The following is an 18630-nucleotide window of genomic DNA, read 5'->3' as shown; positions in this document are numbered from 1 at the left end:
TATGTAGATGTATATTTTCATATATAAACATATGACATTTATTATATATTATTAAAATGCATGACGACAACAGCACAAAGCACAGGAGTAAATAAATAATGCAATAAAATGAAGCCTTTGAAACTTCTATAAAAAATACCGTGTGCTGGGGGAAGAAAACATGATGCACCTCTACAGAAAGGGAAATGGACATATGTACCAATAGGTGGTGGTTCTCAAACAGGATGAGAACATCTGGCAACATCTGGAGACATTTCAAGTTGCCACAACTAGGGATGGGATTGCTACCAGCATCTGGCAGGGAGAGGCCAGGGGTGCTGCTAACCACCATACAGTCCCCAGGATGGCCCCCATGACAAAGAATCATCTGGTTCCAGGGGTCACCAGTGCTACTGTAGAGAAACCCTGAGACAGATGCAGACCTGCCAATTGCAGAGATGCTTCCAGAACACATATCACTCCTGGGGAGGAACGCAAGTGTGAGTGCCAGGACTGCCTGTAGAAAGTGGGAGCTGGGAGGGCCACCTTCTCCAGGGGTGACGGGGCACAAGTGGAGGAGACACGCAGAGCCACCAGACCTGCCACCTCCAGTGCCTGGCACCCGACACATTTCTAAAGGCTCTCAGAAAGGCCCGGCCTGACTCCAAGCCCCACAGGGCAGTGTCCAGGGGCTCAGCCTCCTGCAGCCTCCCCACCTTCCCTCTCCAGAAACCTGTGAGTGCCCCTTTCTCACCAGACACTTCAGCAAACTGTTTCAGTGCCTCCTGGATGGCCTCCTTGGTGACTGATCTTCCACAGCTCAGAAAGGACTTTTGCATGAGAGAAACAAGTGTCTTGCGAGTGGGGGGTGGGGGACAGGAAGTAACTGGAAATGACTGACTAGGAAACCATGGAATGTTTACTGCAATGGTTATAATCAAAGATTTCTCTGCCCCTTGAAGTTTAGAGAGCCATCTCATTCACATTGGCATTTTATCCTGTAAAGTAGGTTGGGCAGTTATCACCCGCAATGAGAAAACAGAAGGTAAAATAATAAATAAATGACTTTTCCAAGGCCTCACTTCTACGTGTTTGGAGCCCATGCTCTCGGATGCCTAGTCTGCCTATAGAGGTACACGCAGTCCTCTTCATGGGGACTCCTGTTAGGTTCGGGATGGGGCAGGAAGAAGTGGGAGGCCCTCAGAACCATGGTTCTAAACCCCCAGCCCTGGGGGGCTCCAGGAATGTCCTTCTCTGGTATTATCCTTGGTTGAAGAGAGTTGCCTTGTCCGGAGTTAAGCTCCCTCCCCACAGGGCAGCACACATTTAGCAATAGGTTAATGTCAGGGGACAGAGGTCCAGCCTCTTTGCCACAACTGGACATCTCTGGAGGGCCACCCAGCTCTAGGGTTTTCTCTAGGGTTGGCTGAGGCCTTTGCTGTAACAGCACCACCTCTGCTTAGTTCAGCTCCCTTCATCCCCTCACGGGTGTGGAGTCCCACAGCACCCCTGAAATCCCCCTCTATGTGCACATGTGTGCATGGTCTCACACACACACACACACACACACACACACACACACACACGCAACTGAGTCGGGGAAGCAAGAATGGTACAGAATGTAGGCAGTTTTTTTCCATCTCCTCTACACCTTCGCTGACCTTTGCCCTTACCTGTTACTCTCTTCTGGACAGCCAGGAGCCCAGGGTCATCCCAGAGCCTGGACCTTCCACACATTCTTCATATCATCTTGCGCCCAGAGAAGTGGGTAAAGGAGATTTCTGAGGGGATGTGCATGTAGATTTAGAGGCTCCTACCAAATCATGACATAAGTAGTCACCCATTATAGCTCCTATAGGATCAGCTCTGACTTTAGCCTGTGACCCCACCACGGCTAGGCCTTGGTGGAATGTTCTAGAGATTTGATTGGTGGTCCCAAATCCAACCATGTGAGTGAGAACAACCAACCCCATTCCCTTGAAAGACACGACCATCATCTCCGGAAATTCTAAAAATGTTACAGAAGTGTACATACAAGTCCAAGTCTCTTGGAACAACACTGAGGCTGAGGTCTGACTGAAATGAAAGTCTCAGAGCTGGCATGCAAAATGGGCTGTGGGACCACAGGAAGAGTGTGTGTGTCCAGTGATGCTCTCTTTAGGATTTCCAGAGTCCACCGTATGTGGCAAGCAGACACAATTTGCAGAAAATAGCCCCCACTGAGAGTCCAGGGTCCCATGGATGGCACACCTGTTATGCCCCAAACAGAACATAGATAAAGGCAGCATGATGCTAAGGCCCATGTGATACATCAAAATGAAAATGTTGTACAAATTAACTTATTTTACCCATTATCTATAAACTGAATGAATCTTCGGGAGTAAGGTTTCTTTTGTGTTACATAAAGCTCTCTTCTGAGACTTATGTGGTGGGGGAGGGATGGGGACCGCAGGGAGGGTGTGACCACAGAGATTTGTGGGATATTAACAGAAACAGTGCACGTCTCCCCCTACCCCTGTTTTTACCAGGCTCTCTGGCCCAAGAGCCCATTAATAGCACTTTCACATCCTGGTGTGAATGTGTAGATTTATTAACAAGCCATAAATTGTTCCTGTCTCCTTGTCTAGGCTGATGGAAACAGAAACTCAAGTTCCAGGGGTGCCTGGTGGTGCAGTCAGTTAAGCATCTGACTCTTGATCTCGGCTCAGGTCATGATCTCGGGGTTTGTGAGTTTGAGCCCTGCATCGGGCTCTGCGCTGACAGCATGGAGCCTGCTTGGGATTCTCTCTCCCCTTCTCTCTTCCCCTCCTCCACTTGTGCTTTCTCTCTCTCTCTCAAAATAAACACATAAACTAAAAATAAAAAAGGAGAAACTCAAGTCCCATATAAGATATCTCTGTGTGTACATGTGTTAGTGGGCATGTGCATGTGGCTACTTCTCTACTAATTAAATGGGGTATCTGTTCTTCTCAGGAATATATAAAATTCAATTCCATTTTCATGAAATGGTTTTTAAAATCAGGTATGAAAGCTGTCAGAGCATCTTTTATCTCTTCTTATTTAGATCTTCCCCCGTCCCTCACCTCCTTTTCAACTTCAGCAAGATATGATCAGTGGTTCAAGGAAACATCAGGGGCCATATTTGGGACAGGGAAAGAAAGGCAGGATTTGAGTGCCTACTGCCATCCTAGGTGCTCTGGCTATGCCCTGGCATCTGTTCCGAGGCCTCCTAGTCCAGGGCGAAGCAACAGGAATCCTGCTGGAGGCAGGGAGCTGGCAAGAGGCGGGTTTGCTCACAGGCCTCTCAGGATACATTTCCCTTCTGTGATTATCTTAGAGCCATGATGGTTGCCTGTTCTACTCTGATTTCTTTAAACAATTCCACACTTTCAAGTTTCTAAAAACTCAAATTTATGATTGTTTCAAGCCACAGAATCCCCTAATGGGGATAGCCCTAGAGAGATTTTCTAAAGAGCATTCTCTATGAAGAGCAGGAATTCATGGATTACTGGCAAGGAGACAATGACAAGTGAGCAAAGTCATGATAAGACTATGAAGTTTGTAGTAAAAGAATGTAGAGAAGAGCATGCTGTGTAACTTCAATTATATAAGGTTTAAGAAAGTTAAAACTAGTCTATGGGGACAGAAATAAGAACAGTGGTTTCTGGGGAGCCTGGGTGGCTCAGTCAGTTGAGTGTCAGACTCTTGATTTCAGCTCAGGTCATGATCCCAGAGTCCTGGGCTCGAACTCTGTGTCAGGCTCCAAGCTGAGCACAGAGTCTGCTTGGGATTCTCTCTCTCTCTCTCTCTCTCTCAAAGTAAACAGTGTCTGCCAATGTGGGAATTGGTGATGACCAGAAGTAGGCGCTAAGAACGTTATAGGGTCAAGGAAATGTTCTAAATCTTTCTTTTTTATTATTTTTTTGACGTTTATTTATTTTTGAAGGAGAGAAAGACAGAGCATGAGTGGGGGAGGAGCAGAGAGAGAGGGAGACACAGAATTCAAGGAGGCTCCAGGCTCTGAGCTGTCAGCCCAGAGCCTCGAACCAGGAGATCATGATCTGAACCAAACTTGGACGCTCAACCAACTGAGTCACCCAGGCGCCCCAAATGTTCTACATCCTAATAGAGTATTGGCCGCTTGGTCTATAATTTTACTAAAACTCACCAAACAATGAACAAAAAGATAATGAAATTTGTGAGGACTGAGTGTACATCCACTGAATGCACATGCAGGGAAATACATATAAACACACACATATTAAATACATATCACTCATGTTAGGAGGACGTACATTCACAAACACAGAGCTGCTGCAGAGGCAGGAGAGCACAGCACATGAGCAACATGGGCTGTGAAGTCTCAAGCTTTGCAGGCATGAACCCCACTCCCGTGTGACCTTGGGTAAGTCATGTAACTTCGTCACTCACCCCCCTCTCTTCCTCTAGGAAACACAGAGCACAGTTTGATGTGCAAGGGAGTGGTACACTGCAGTACAGTGGGAAGGACTTGAGGAGGGGGTCATGGTGTCCTGGTGGATGCGTAGTGGTCTCTCCCAGTTCTGCAAGTATATTTCACAGCTCGGCTGAATGGAGTGTGTGGAAGAAGATTCAAATTTGAAATTTCTTAAGCCAAGCAACTTTGCATGGTTACTTTTTACAAGTTTATAAACTCTACTGTTGCCTCTTCAATAGATTGTTGTGGGGTTTTTAAAATGTTTTTTAGTGTTTATTTATTTTTGAGAGAGAGAGAAAGAGAGGGAGCATGTGTGCGCGTGTGCATGCGAGCAGGGGAGGGGAAGATAGAGAAGGAGAGAGAGAATCCCGAGCAGGCTTCATGCTGCCAGTACAGAACCTGATGCAGGGCTTGAACTCGAGAACCATGAGATCATGGCCTGAGCCACCCAGGTGCCCCCAATAGATTGGTAAAAGCAGTTAATCTATATAAATACTTGGAACTATGGAAATGTAAACTGATAACATTTTTATAATACGCTATTTTAACCGCCAGCCTTTGTGATATTTTACCTCTTGTCCAGCAAAGGGCAGGTTTTACATCCACTGCTAACTACCACGAAAAGAGACCTAGAGGTTTCCTAGATGTTACAAATTTTGTATTTCTTCCCCAACATGCTGATATCGGAGTGTGTCAAAAAGGATCATCAGAATGTGAGTCCTGAAAGTCGTCTGGCAGAAGACAGCTTAGCAAGGGCTCATGGGAGCCCTTGGACTGATGCCTGACTCAGCTGCGGCATTATCTAAGCGGAAGGGAGGGAGGGCTTGACTGACAGCCAAATGCCAGGCTACCTGGAAGTCACAGGCTCTCCATGACTTGGCACAAAGAACCTGAGTTAATAGTAATAATGGTAATGACAATGGTAGCTGACATTATCATGTGCTTGCCATGTGCCAGATGCTGTTCTAAGGGCTTTATACTACAAGGCAGGTGTTAATATCACCACCTCCATTTTACAGGTGGAGAAACTCAGGCAATCGATGGAAGTAATATCCCTAAGATCACACAGCCAGCAAATGAGAAAGCAGAGATTTGAATCTACACAGAGCCTGCTTCACAAGGAAGTGATTTGAAACTAAAAAAGTAAATACAAAACATGTTCTTATGTTTTCAGAACGTTCAAGCACAAGTTAAAGGATTCGTGCTGGGTTTTATTCTATTATCTTGATGACTCAAGTTGTTTTATGGACTATTTTTTTACCCCCTACAAGTATTTTAAATTAATTTTCTGGTTATTTCAAAGCAACAATAATTAGAAAAGGCAGAGTATTACACATTAAGAGACCCACGTTCTAGTCTCAGCTTTGCCATAAACTTATTGTGTGACTTTGGTCGAGGCCTCAGTTTCCCCTATTTCTGAGAGGTTTCCTTTCTTTAACTAAAAGAGTTCACCGCGCATAAAGTGTCATCTCTGAACTGAAGAGACGCTGCCTGTCCGGAGCAGATGGCTGGGGCAGGTTGCCAGGGGGCCAGTTGCCCTGTCCTGGCTGTGACGGCTGCGTGCAATGCGCCTCCCTCTGCATTTTGGCTGTGCACCAGCCTAAGATGTCAGAGAGACATGCTTGAGTTGGCCAGCACCCAGTGTGATATTTAGAAAGAAGAAAATAAAACCAGAAGGATGATCAAATTCTCTGAAGTAATATTAAACGAAAGCATGCCACCCTCCTTCCAATTTCCTCTGAAAGCACTTCTCGTGTTTGCAAAGAGAATGACAAGACGGAAGTATCAGCCCGTCATACTTCCCAATGTGATGTGTGGGCTGGTAGTTCCTCACAACCCCCCCCCCCCCCCCCCCCGTTTTGAGGAACCACTTCGGTTCCTCTGTTGTTTTAAGGTCTTCAACAACAGGAGCAAACGGTAGAAGGTTTTCATTCGTCATACACGTGCAGTGACCCTACTATTTAGGGAAAATAAGGTATGGATATTTCCAAAATTGCTATTTTTAGGATGTGTAATCACTTTTGTCTTGCCAGCCTACCAGGCAAATCCGTGGAGGCCATAAAAAGGTTAATAAACAATTTTGTGACTTTCCACGCCCGTGTGGTTTGTTCCCTTGAATGACGTATTCGTTTGCATATTCAAAACTACTCATTAAGGGCCTAGAAGCTTAAAAAGACAAATTCCCAACCTCTGTTATAAGATTTGAAAGACGTTTTAAGAGGCCTGAGAACTTCTGCAATTCCCTTTTTTAAATATCCAAGAATTAGTCACCTTAGTAACAACTGAGGTGTACATTAAATGCTAACTACGTATTAAATAGAGTTGAAAACTGGCTTGTTAGTTGTTCCTCTAAGAATGTCAACTCCCACCTTTATCTGTCTCCTCCCCCTTTGCAATGCAACTGTGCCTTCAAATGGCATTCTTTAAAAGGCACTTTACGGCTTTGGAGGAATAAGCTGATTTCACAGCCAGTTTTGCCACTGCTATGGAAAACAGAGTGTGCATGCAAGCCAGCTGAAGTCATAAGAACTTCAGGGATTAGGGCTGCGGGGGCCTCCACTACTGCTGTCAAAATGCAATTGGAAACAGCTTTTCCAAAGTACAGCATGAGAAATCGGGAATTCCTGTCCACGGCTCCCCAACGCACTGGGTTTTTAATCAGGCCTGGTACAACACATTAGAGGTCAGAAATATGAAAAATTATGCTGAAACCAAACAAGAGTACCTTCTGGTCTCCAAGTTTTGTTCTGCTTGGATCCCTTCCAGGCCTGTAATTATTGTCACTCACCAGCCATTAAGGGAACCGTTTCTGCCTAGGGACGGGCGCTCCAGGAAGGCTTGACTCAGTGGTGGGACAGGATCAGTTCAGTGGCCTGCCTTCCTTCCAGCCCCTGGATGTGCAAATTGTCTAAATACTCAACTTCTTAACCTTATCTCAGTCCCTTTAACTTTATCAGTCGCTCAGAGGTAAAATAACTTTTGCAGAGGTCAGGAGAAAACTATTTAGAATATTAATAAACTAGAATCTTTGGATGAAAGTTGTTTGTTCGTTTGTTTGTTTGTTTGTTTTTTCCTGGGCATTCCTACTTAAGGGAAAGAGTCCACTCTCAAGAAAACAAGTTCAAGTCAGTAATTTATTTAAACAAACAAATACTACTTTCAAAATCTGGTTTGAGATTAATCCAGATGCAATTTCCTATACCTCTGTCTAGATCTAGAAGCTAAGAGATGGTAGAAAACCCAGAGGTCGATTATCACAATGTCCATTTCATTTGTCAACTCTTCAATAATCTTTGAGGCACATTTACTAAAATAGGAAAACAAATGAATTGAACGGTTGATCAAAATGTGAGCTTATCAGATAAATTGACAGGATACCAGTTACATTACAAGCCACTCCCTCTGATGATACAGTGTCATACTACACATGAATGGTGACACCAAAAATGGGCCCACTGTAACTTCCACCTTGAAAGATCCTTAATTAAAACTCCCTTAGAAGTATGATTTCCAGGGGCACTTGGGTGGCTGAATCTTAAGTGTCTGACTCTTGATTTTGGTTCAGGTCATGATCTCACGGTTTGTGAGATCAAGCCCCACATCTGGCTCTGCATAGACAGCACAGAGCCTGCTTGAGATTTTCTCTCTGCCCCTCTCCTGCTCTCTCTCCCTCAAAATAAATAAATAAATAAACATTTTTTTTTAAAAAGTATGATTTCCAGACAAAGAAAGAACTATGATTTTATTTTATTTATTTATTCTTTTACTTGCCTTAAAGGCTCAAGTCAAATTCTGTCTATTCGATAAAACTTTCCCTGGTTCCCCCCCTGGAGTCAACTAGTTTCTGTCTTCCACAATATAGGTGGTCACTAGTAGGTAAATATTCCCCCCACCCCAGATGCTGGGTTGTTTCCCCAAAGGCAGTAATCATATCTTACTCATTTTTGAAGCCTTCCCCACCCCTGTTCTAGGATTAAATCCCAGAACTGAATTCAAAACAAACAAACAAAAACTTCTATTGTCTAAAATGTATTATTAATTTGTTATTACTTAGAGAAGAAGCTGTTTTCAGAGAAAAAGCATAGCCAAATGAGAGACAATATTTCAGGTGTAGGAGAAAGCTCAGAGGGAGAGCTTTATGTGCAAATTGAGTGTTCAGTGAAGGTAACCATAAGGCTCTGAAATACTACTCAACTTTCACAATAAAGCTTACCCCAAACCAGACCAAATTTAGACTTATTAGGACATTCTTTAAAATGCAACAACCAAGGGGCACTTGGGTGGCTCAGTTGGTTGAGGGTTTGACTCTTGATTTCTGCTCGGGTCATAGTCCCAATGCCATGGGATTGAGCCCCGCATTGGGCTCTGCGAGGAGTGTGGAGCCTGCTTGGGATTCTTTCTCCCTCTCTCTCCCTCTGCCCCTCTCCCCTGTTCATGCTTGTGCTCTCTCAAATAAATAAAAATAAAAATAAATTAAGAAGCAGCAACAATCAATATTTGGATAAAAGTTTTATAAAAATTACTTGTCTTCTAATAAAAGCAATTTTTTAAAAGCACCTTAGAGACCTACTTAATGGAAAAGATAGTTACCTTTTAGATACATTTTAATCAATAATGATCAAATCAAGAAAATATAAAGAATTCTGGTTAACTATTAATTAACTAGAAAGTTCCACCACCTGGGCCTCACCTTCAATCTAGCAATGAAATCCACTCGTTAAGAACAGTAAGACTCAGACAGCCCTTACCTTCATGAATATACATCTTTTGAGCATCTTCAGGATGAAGTAACACCAGTAGAGGTGAAGGGCTTGCAGGACCATGAGCTGGAGGTTGAGGAAGATGTATGAAAAGAAAGGCTCAAGGTAGTGCAGAGGAAGGATCAGCGTGCAATATAAAATCCTAAAAAAAACAAACAGAGAAGAGTATTTCATTAAAAAGCACTTGTGAATTTTCAGTGAGAAAACAAATACTTTTTCTCCCAAGGCATACAACATTTAATTCATTTCTAACCACGTCCAGGAAATCCTCAAGGGAAAACAGTATACTAACATTACCTTTTATATCACTGGCGAGCCACACACACAAAAATACAGTCTGCCTCTTGGGAGAAAAGTTAAAGCAAATGGAATTTTTATTGTCACACTGCCTCCACTCCAAAGTTTCTGTACCTGGGTTTCCTCTTTGCAAACAGAAGAGCATAGGGAACACTACTAGGCTTCCCGGGATTTGTAGAACAAATAGGATAATGCATGTTTACATGGAGTTATAATTGCCTTATAACACAATCTCATTTATTTGACAGCAAAGGTGAATGGGGGATTTTATGAAAGTAAATTTTCCAATAAGAGAGGCTTTTAAAGAAGCAATGATTCTATTACTTCCACTTTCTGAAGTGAACTGCATACTTTATTGATTTCATGAACAGACTCCCGGACATCATTGGAACTGCCCTTGATGACCCAGAATGCACAGTGCCTTCAGATACAACTACAGTGTGAAGGGCTACCTGTTTCCTTCCCAAACTTCATACACTACCATGATCTTAGAGTTTCTGGATAGGTTGACTTGTAAGTATATTATTCTAATTATAAAAATAATCTAAGGGCATCTGGGTGGTTCAGTTAGTTAAACATCTGACTTCGGCTCAGGTCATGATCTCATGGTTCATGAGTTCAAGCCCTGCATCAGGCTCTCTGCTTTCAGCACAGAGCCAGCTTCAGATCCTCTGCTCCCCCCTTCTCAGCCCCTCCCCTACTTGTTCTCTCTCTCCCTCTCTCTTGCTCTCTTTCTCTCTCTCTCTCTCAAAACACATAAATTTTAAAAAATCTATTCATGAGGTATCTAGTTGGCTCAGCCAGTTAGGTATGCAACTCCTGATTTTGGCTCAGGTCATGAACTTGCAGTTCATGAGTTCAAGACCCAGGTCAGGCTCTGGACTGACAGCTCAGAGCCTGGAGCCTGCTTCGGATTCTGTGTCTCCCTCTCTCTCTGTTCCTCCTCCTGATTTTCCTCTGTCTCTCTCAAAAACAAACAAACAAACAAACAAACAAAAACAAATAAAAAAAAGTAATTAAATGAACTCTAAACTCTGTATAACAAGGATAATAGCCATTTATCCATTTTATGTATGCCAATCATTTTTAGACACTTAGGAATTATAGAAAAATATAAAGAGGTTAAGTAAAAGTCACCTAAAATCTCACAACTCACAGGTAACCCAGTACATTTTGGTAAACGCAACTGAAGTCATTGCTCCTAAAAATACATTCTTTAAGTCTTTAAGTCTTTTTTCCCCTTCCTCATCATCACATAATTTTATATAACAGAAACACACTTTGCATGTGATTTTTAAAAATTTTTTTTAATGTTTATTTATTTTTGAGACAGAGACAAAGCATGAACGGGGGAGGGTCAGAGAGAGAGGGAGACACAGAATCAGAAGCAGGCTCCAGGCTCTGAGCTGTCAGCACAGAGCCCGACGCAGGGCTCAAACCCACAAACCGCGAGATCATGACCTGAGCCAAAGTAGGACGCGTAACCGACTGAGCCACCCAGGCGCCCCTGCATGTGATTTTGTATCCTGCTTTTATGACTAAATAATATGATACAGGGAGATTTCCGTGTCAATGACTCTATCTATATATCAGGGATCAGCAAACATTTTTGTAAAAGGACGGATAATAAATAATTTAGGCCTCTGGGCCATTTGGTTACGGTTACAACTACTCAACTCTGCCACTGTAGTGTGAAAGCAGCCGTAGAGATACATCAACTAGTGGGTGTGGCTGTGGGCCAATAAAACTTTATTAACAAAAATAGTCAGTGGGCTGGATTTGGCCTGTGAGCCAGAGTTTCCCAACCCCTACTATATGCCATCCTCTAAACAGCTGCACAGAAATCTATTTACAGATATCATAACTTATCTAGTCCCTTATTGATAGCTATTTGTTTCCAAAGTTTCATTACATTATAGAGAATACTGTAAGAATTACTTGTAAAGATATTTTGATAGAACCGTTTGATTATTAGAATGGCTAAAATCCTTAATCAGAAAGTATACTCATTTTACATTTTAGAATATGTTACAGGACTGCTTTCAGCAAGACCATACCAGTTTATAGTCTTGCATTCAATGTATGAGGGCACCTGCTTCCTTAGATCTTGAGCAACATTGTACTCTGTCAGCCTCTACCTAAAAGAACATCACATTGTTTATAGTTACATTTGTATTTCTTGTGAAATGAATATACGTGTGTGTGTGTATATATATTTATATTTTACTTGGTTACTTTGATTTATACATTGGTGAACTGCTTCTTCATGGTATCTGTCCATTTTTCTATTGGGGTGTTTACTTTTTCTGTTGACTTATAAATGTTCTTTACATATCAAGCACAACATTATTTTTATAATCATATTAAATATCATCACATAGTCTCATTCTTTCATCCTTGTTTATTTTGGGGGGGGGGCGGGGGGGCAAATCAGCTTCTAAAATATTTTTGTAACCAAATTTATCAATTTTTGCCTTTATAGGTAGCCTCCGTGTTACACTTTAAAAGGCCTTTCTCACCTCCATCATTATAAACTATATTTTCCCGTATTTTTTTTTAATGTTTATTTTTGAGACAGAGACAGAGCATGAGTGGGGGAGGGACAGAGAGAGAGGGAGACACAGAATCCGAAGCAGGCTCCAGGCTCTAAGCTGTTAGCACAGAGCGCAACGTGGGGCTTGAACTCACAGACTGGGAGCTCATGACCTGAGCTGAAGTTGGACACTTAACTGACTGAGCCACCCAGGCACCCCTCCTATATGTTCTTAACATAACCAGCTCTACCACTTAAAATCCTGGTTCTATGTAACCTTGATCCACTTCTCTGTGCATTTTCTCAATTGTAAAATGGAAGCAATGATTATCTACTTTATTCATTCAATAAATATTTATTGAACACCTACCAAAGTGCTACTTGGCACTTCATAGGAGCCAGGAATGTTGCAATGAATAAAACAGACCCAAATCCCTGAAGTGCTAAGGCTCACATTCTGGGGCCTGCATTCACAGGGATTTCAGGAAAGAATGTACAGAAAGCCTCTTTGTCATTCTGATTTGCTGGATCTTTGGGGAATTGTGTGCCTTTTTCTGTACTCTCTCAGCCTAGAATGTCCTCACCTGTTCCCTTTTGTTTTTTTAATATTTTAAAAATGTTTTATTTATTTTTGAGACAGAGAGAGACAGAGAGAGAGAGAGAGAGAGAGACAGAGAGAGAGAGAGTAAGCAGGGGAGGAGCAGAGAGAGAGGGAGACACAGAATCTGAAACAGGCTCCAGGCTCCAAGCTGTCAGCACAGAGCTTGACGCGGGGTTCGAATGGTGACCTGAGCCGAATCATGACCTGAGCCGAAGTCAGATTCTTAACTGACTGAACCACCCAGGCGCCCCGCCCTTCCCATCTTCAGCTAAAACTCTTTTCACCCATCAAAGCAAGCACGGGAGCCTCTGTAACAAGTCTCGGTGCTGTTCTGATCACCTCTGAATGTATAGTATTTCTCTAGGCTCCCCCACTACCTCCTCCTTTAGAGCGTTTGGCCTGATTCATTCAACCTGCCTTGTACTAATAGATGCTTGTACGTCTTCATCTCTGTGCCCTCCCTTCACCTGTTCCAGGGGCTTGCTCCTTATTAGGTCCCCGATAGGGATTTGTCAGTATCAAAAACAGTAAAGGAAACTACTCAAAAGCACCCACTTTACAGATTCTACCAGGGAATGTGAATAATGCAGTTACTCATTGTGATCCATGCAAAGGAAAGAAAAAGGGTTCTGACTCACCTGCGATTTCCCTATTTCTCTATTCTTAAAGGGAAGACACAGAAAAGAGGGTTCTGGTTGGAAGGAACCACATGTACAGGGCCCTCGGGTGGGAGGCATCATGGAAAAGTCAAGGGCTAAAACAAGACCGGTGCAGCTTAAGGGAGAGGACCGTTAGAGGGGGGCGGTGTGAGATGCCAGTGGAGAGTTGAATGGAGCCATCTCATGTTGGCCTTGCATGTCATGGCATCAGGAAGCTTTGCTGGATGTAGGAAGGGGAGTGATATGCTAGGACTAAACTCAGCAGAGCAGGATTCCCGGGCTGAGGCCATTCCAGGGCTGTTTTCTTGCCTCATAACCTGAGCACATGTCACTGAGCTTCCTGGTCCTGGGACAGGGTGGAAGTCACCCCCTACCCCTGTGACAGGGAGGCTCCAGGGGGACACAGGGCCAGCTTTGCAAACTGTGGAGTCCTAGAAATGGAGGAGACTACCATTAAAATGCAAATGCCTTCTGAGAGAGCTGCAGAGAGGAGAGAGACAAGGCGTGGGCTCTGGAGCCTGGTAGATTAGGATCATGTCTCTCCTGCTGTCTTCAGCGAGTTACAGAACTGCTCTGGGCATGGTTTCTTCTGTCAGATCAAAACAACACCACTCCCCTCGTCAGACTGTCAGACTGTCGTGAGGGTTAGAGGAGTTGACAAATGGGAAGAGCTTAGCATACAGGAAGCACTCGAAAAATGGTAGCTGGGACTATTACTGTCACTACTGTTGTGAGGATGACTGCTTTTCCACCCACCCGTTCCCACTACAGGTGGCTTATGGGGTGGGAGGGGAGTGCAGCTCCCTAGGCTGGAGTTTCTGCTTAGGGAGAGGAGGGGGGAGCCACTCAGGAGAGGGAGAGGAGCTCCAGAAGAGTGGGGACCCTGTGCTGCCAGAACATTCTCTGCGGGAGGACAGAGGGGACAGAAGTGGAGAGGAGCTCCAAAGGGGGTGGCCACTGTGGCCCCAGGGACAGCAGGTTTGGGGGCTGTGGTTACATTTTCAGGACCTCCTTCTGTTGGTCTCAGTGTGCTCACTAAGGATGGTCCAGTCTCTCAATCCCAATTTCTTCTCCTCCTTTGCTAAAAGAAGAATGGGAGGAAGGGGAAAATAAACACTTTGTCCTCCTCAGTTTTGTCCCAAACGCATGTGTGTCATGTGTGCTGGCACATGAATGAGCACGCCAACACCTGTTTCCCTTCCGGGCTACATGGAATTTCTCACTTCACAGGGGATGCCCCGAGACCGCTGCGCTCCTGGATTCCTGGAGCCACTTTGTTCCGTCCACCGCCTTTAATCTGTCCAAACGGTGGCAGGAGTACCACGCCCCGGGATTGCAAACCTTGGCTTTTCCCTGCTTTGGTTCTGTTTCCCATCTCCACTCTACGGCTTGAGAAGATCACATTGCTGGCATAAATAGTAGCTGGTTTTGCTGGGCTACATAAGGCAGCCACCACAAGTTGTATTTTCCTAATGCACAGAAAGGTCTTCTGCTAATCACGGGGGTGAGCCCTAAGCCTTTTCAGGATAACAAATACTGGTTCTACTGGTGAGTAATTGCCTACCTTATATTTCAGGGATGTCTTGTATTTCAAAGTGACTGCGCAGTTGAAGAAAACTTAATAAATACTTAGGGAAGGCAAATTATGCCTGCTTTTAGCTGTCCAGTTTAGTCACTTAATTTGAAACATATCTGTTCTCAGTTTCAACCGTCCTGTTTCTTGTCTTGGTTCTTTCATAACTAGCTGTGTGAGCCCAGAAATATCTTAACCCCTCACCTGGAAAATAAATCGGGGGTCTAAATGCTTCAATGATGTTGATGACACGAGGCACGGGAAGGGTGAGGAACTGTCCCTGGGGGAATGACAACTGAAGGCAAAATGTGATCCTGGGCCAGATCCAGGAGGAGGGAACAAAGCAATAAAGGCATTATTGGATCAATGGACAAAACTGAAACACTGATGGTAGATTGCTACATTTCCTGAAATCGACAACTATTCCTGTGATTCTGTAAAAGGATCTCCCTGTTCCTAGGAAATCCGCACTGAAGAATGAAAGAATAAAGGGACATGATGCTTGCAACTTTCAAATGATTTAGAAAAAATATATATGTACACACGTGCTTGTGTGTGTGCGTGTGTGTGTGTGTGTGTGTGTGTGTGTGTGCGCTTAGAGTGATGGGACAGTGGGGAGAGAGAAGGGAGGAGAAAGCAAACAGGACACTATACTAACTAGTAAATCTGGGCGAATACAGTGAAGCTCTTTGTAACATACTTGAAATTATCCTGTAAGCCTGCAATTATTTCCAAATATATAAATGACCAAATTCTGTAAAAGGTCCCTTTTCTAAAATACCATGATTTGAAGAAGGGTGAGTGCTGTAGTTGTCCTTTATGAACTTATGAACAGCAGAAGTGCCAAGCATGTGGGGTGCGAGGGAAGGAGCTCCAGTGAGGGCACCCTGTCGAATGAGACACTGAACAAACACAGGCGGTGAAATTCACGGTCTCCCTCATAAAGTATGTAACTGGAAAGTCTAGTTCCAAGATACTCATCTGCAGCAGAGGCTCAAGGGAGTGGCCCCAGCTTCAGCAGAGCCATTCTTGCGTTGCACACGTCCCTCCTTTCCTCTGGTGGCTATGTGAAGGGCACTGTACCATCCCATGAGGGCATGGCGCCATGGCACAATTGGACCCATGCTCTGCCCTTATCATTCAGAACAGAGGCTCCAGAGGTACCCAGGGGCACATGGGTAGCTTAAACGGTTAAGTGCCAGACTTGGGCTCAGGTCATGATCTCACAGTCAGTGAGTTCGAGCCCCGCGTGGGGCTCTGTGCTGACAGCTCAGAGCCTGGAGCCTGCTTGGGATTCTGTGCCTCCCTCTCTCTCTGCCCCTCTCCTGCTGGCGCTCTGTCTCTCTCTCTCTCAAAAATAAATTAACATTAAAAAAAAAAAAAAAGAACAGAGGCTCCAGGCCTTATGACAATGGGAAAGGTCCACTGTGTCCTTATTCTTGTTTCCCTCCGATGAGTGTCTGCTAAATGCACTGCTCTATGCTTTCAGCTTTGTCTTGTCTTTTTTAAAACTGTCCTCTTTCTGATAGCCATTCTGAGTATTTATATCGTCACATCATTCACAGAATTCCCTTTCACATGAGGCTTCCCAGAGTACCATTTTTCTATGCCAGTGAGAGCCAGATCACCAAAAGCTGCAGGCTGAAGCCCAGTGAGCCAGTGATGGGGAATATAAAGTTACCACAGCATGTGGACCCTTAGAGGTCAGGAAGTTACTTATTTGAATATTACTCACTGTTGGAATTTTTTTTTTTTGAACATCCAGTAGACAGATCACATAATATAATGGTCTTCACATATATAGATGAGGTAGTTGATACAAAGATCTCTTCTACCACCATCATGACCTCCTGCACAGTAGGAACTGTGTCTTGTTCGTCCACGTATTCCTCACAACATCTAGCTGTGATGAGTTCCAGAAATGGAGAAGTGCAGTGAGCCAGCACCACCACCTGTAAACTTCAGCTGAGACAGAGAGCTCCTTTCCTTCAGCTGGAACAGCCTGGACTAAATTGTTATCTGTTCTTGTTGTTTATGGAGGAAATTTTCGAGAGTCAGGGGAGTTGTTTACCTGAACTTAGGAAGGGCTTTCTAGCCTAATGATTCCCTGGAAGTGTTCGGATACTGTTCCAATACATAGGTACATCCAATAATTCAACAGTTTAGAAGTCATTATTTTAAAACAACAGTTGGCAATAAAGTGTAAAAAACATAAGCCTGAGATTTAAATGGCTTTGAATAAAAATGCAAACAAATGAGGTAAGTAGGCAGTTAGATTAAAGTAATTTGACCAAGGCCAGTTGGAATTCCTGCCTAATGTTGAGAGGAACAGTATTTTAAAAAAGAATGTAATTACTTCTTGCTGACACTGATTGAGTGAGAACTGGCTAAGTAAGATTCCGGAAAAAAGGAGGAGAGAAGAGAAGGCACAGTTGTACTAATACAAAGAGAAAGCGATCAGACAACAGCAAATTTACTTGAGGCTGGGGAAAATGTAGGGAAAGTGAAAGAAAGGGAAAGACGTGTGTAATGGACAAGCTCTAGTTCTTTCTCTCAAAGTTTCTGGATACATTTCAGAGGGGTCAGCTTTCTCCCCACTCAGCCCTTCATCTTACCACAAAAGGTGCAACAAAAACAGTTGGGAGGAACAGAGCAACTGATGGCCAGCTGCCTCCCACAGCACCTCAAAAATGTCTGAATCTGGAAATAGGTCGATCATCTGCACATTGTTTGGTCCGTAGTAAATTCCACCCCCCCCAAAACTGAACTAATAAAATATCCTTGAAAAATGAATCTACAGTTACACATTTTAGACAGATGCTTGGAGTCAGGCTAACAACAAGGAACTGACTTTTCCTCTTTGGCACCGCAAGATGATTGTGTAACACGTTCAAGCTGATGGGAACACTATTTAAGCTAGAGTAACACACTGCAACTGATTCTTTCAAAAACCATCAAGAACCAATCACCCAAACTTCCAATAGCTTGGTGAAGTTTTCCTCAACCTTCCAATGAGGACCAGTCAACGTCAGCGCAGAAAAATTTTTACCAGCAAAACGATTTTTACAGTCAAGTCTGTTAATACTGGTTTATTTGCAATCCAACTCCCTGAAGACAGCAAACCGTGGTATTGGCTGCCCTCTGCAGTGGGCTGGTGAAGTCAGCGAAGTATCAAGATCAAGAAAATGCCAAATACATGCAACTAATTCTCCTTGAAATGCAGAAATGCTGGCAAGGGAATGACTTAAATCTACGATTTTTAAAGACGAGGGTATGTGGGAAAGTTAACACACCACCTCCACAATCCCTCAACCCCAGCATGATGTTTGGTTGTTTTCTGGGCAAGAGTAAGCTTGCTTGTTGATTTAAGACATCATGGGAATGTCTGAGGTTAATGTCCTTCATTGCTAAATCAAAAGCCAACCACAGCAGCAACACTTAGAAGCTTCTCAGAGTTCCCTGCACCGAGAATTTCCACGGTGTATGCTTTTTAAAATATGTCCACAAATTCTTTGAAACTACTCCTGTGGATAAATGGAGTCTAATTTTCCTTCCCTCAAATATGAGCTGGGCTTAGTCACCTGGATCCAATGAAGAACAAGAGGTCGGACGTGGCATGATGGTACTTCTGCAGGTGGGTTATAAAAGGAGACACAGCATCTGCCTAGCTCTCTTATGAGCTGCTCACCATTGAAATCCGGCTGCCATGCTATGGGGAGGTCAGGCCAATGGAGGGTACGCCAGCTGACAGGCCTACCCGAGGTCCCAACTA

The 18630-nt window shown here is 43.8% G+C and overlaps 1 protein-coding gene across 1 annotated transcript in view; it reads right to left on the bottom strand.

Annotated features, from left to right (window-relative positions):
• CERS3 (ceramide synthase 3) overlaps positions 1–18630 on the bottom strand; it is a 105721-nt gene that overhangs the window by 24012 nt on the left and 63079 nt on the right. Inside the window, exon 11 of the mRNA XM_025919586.2 lies at positions 9184–9337. Coding sequence (XP_025775371.1) covers positions 9184–9337 — 154 coding nt within the window. The remainder of the gene's footprint in view (positions 1–9183; positions 9338–18630) is intronic.

Source organism: Puma concolor, chromosome B3 (genome assembly GCF_028749965.1).
Source record: "Puma concolor isolate L17-30 chromosome B3, mPumCon1.1.hap2, whole genome shotgun sequence".
In the NCBI taxonomy this organism is placed as follows: domain Eukaryota; kingdom Metazoa; phylum Chordata; class Mammalia; order Carnivora; family Felidae; genus Puma; species Puma concolor.
This window is presented reverse-complemented; position numbering and strand designations above follow the sequence as displayed.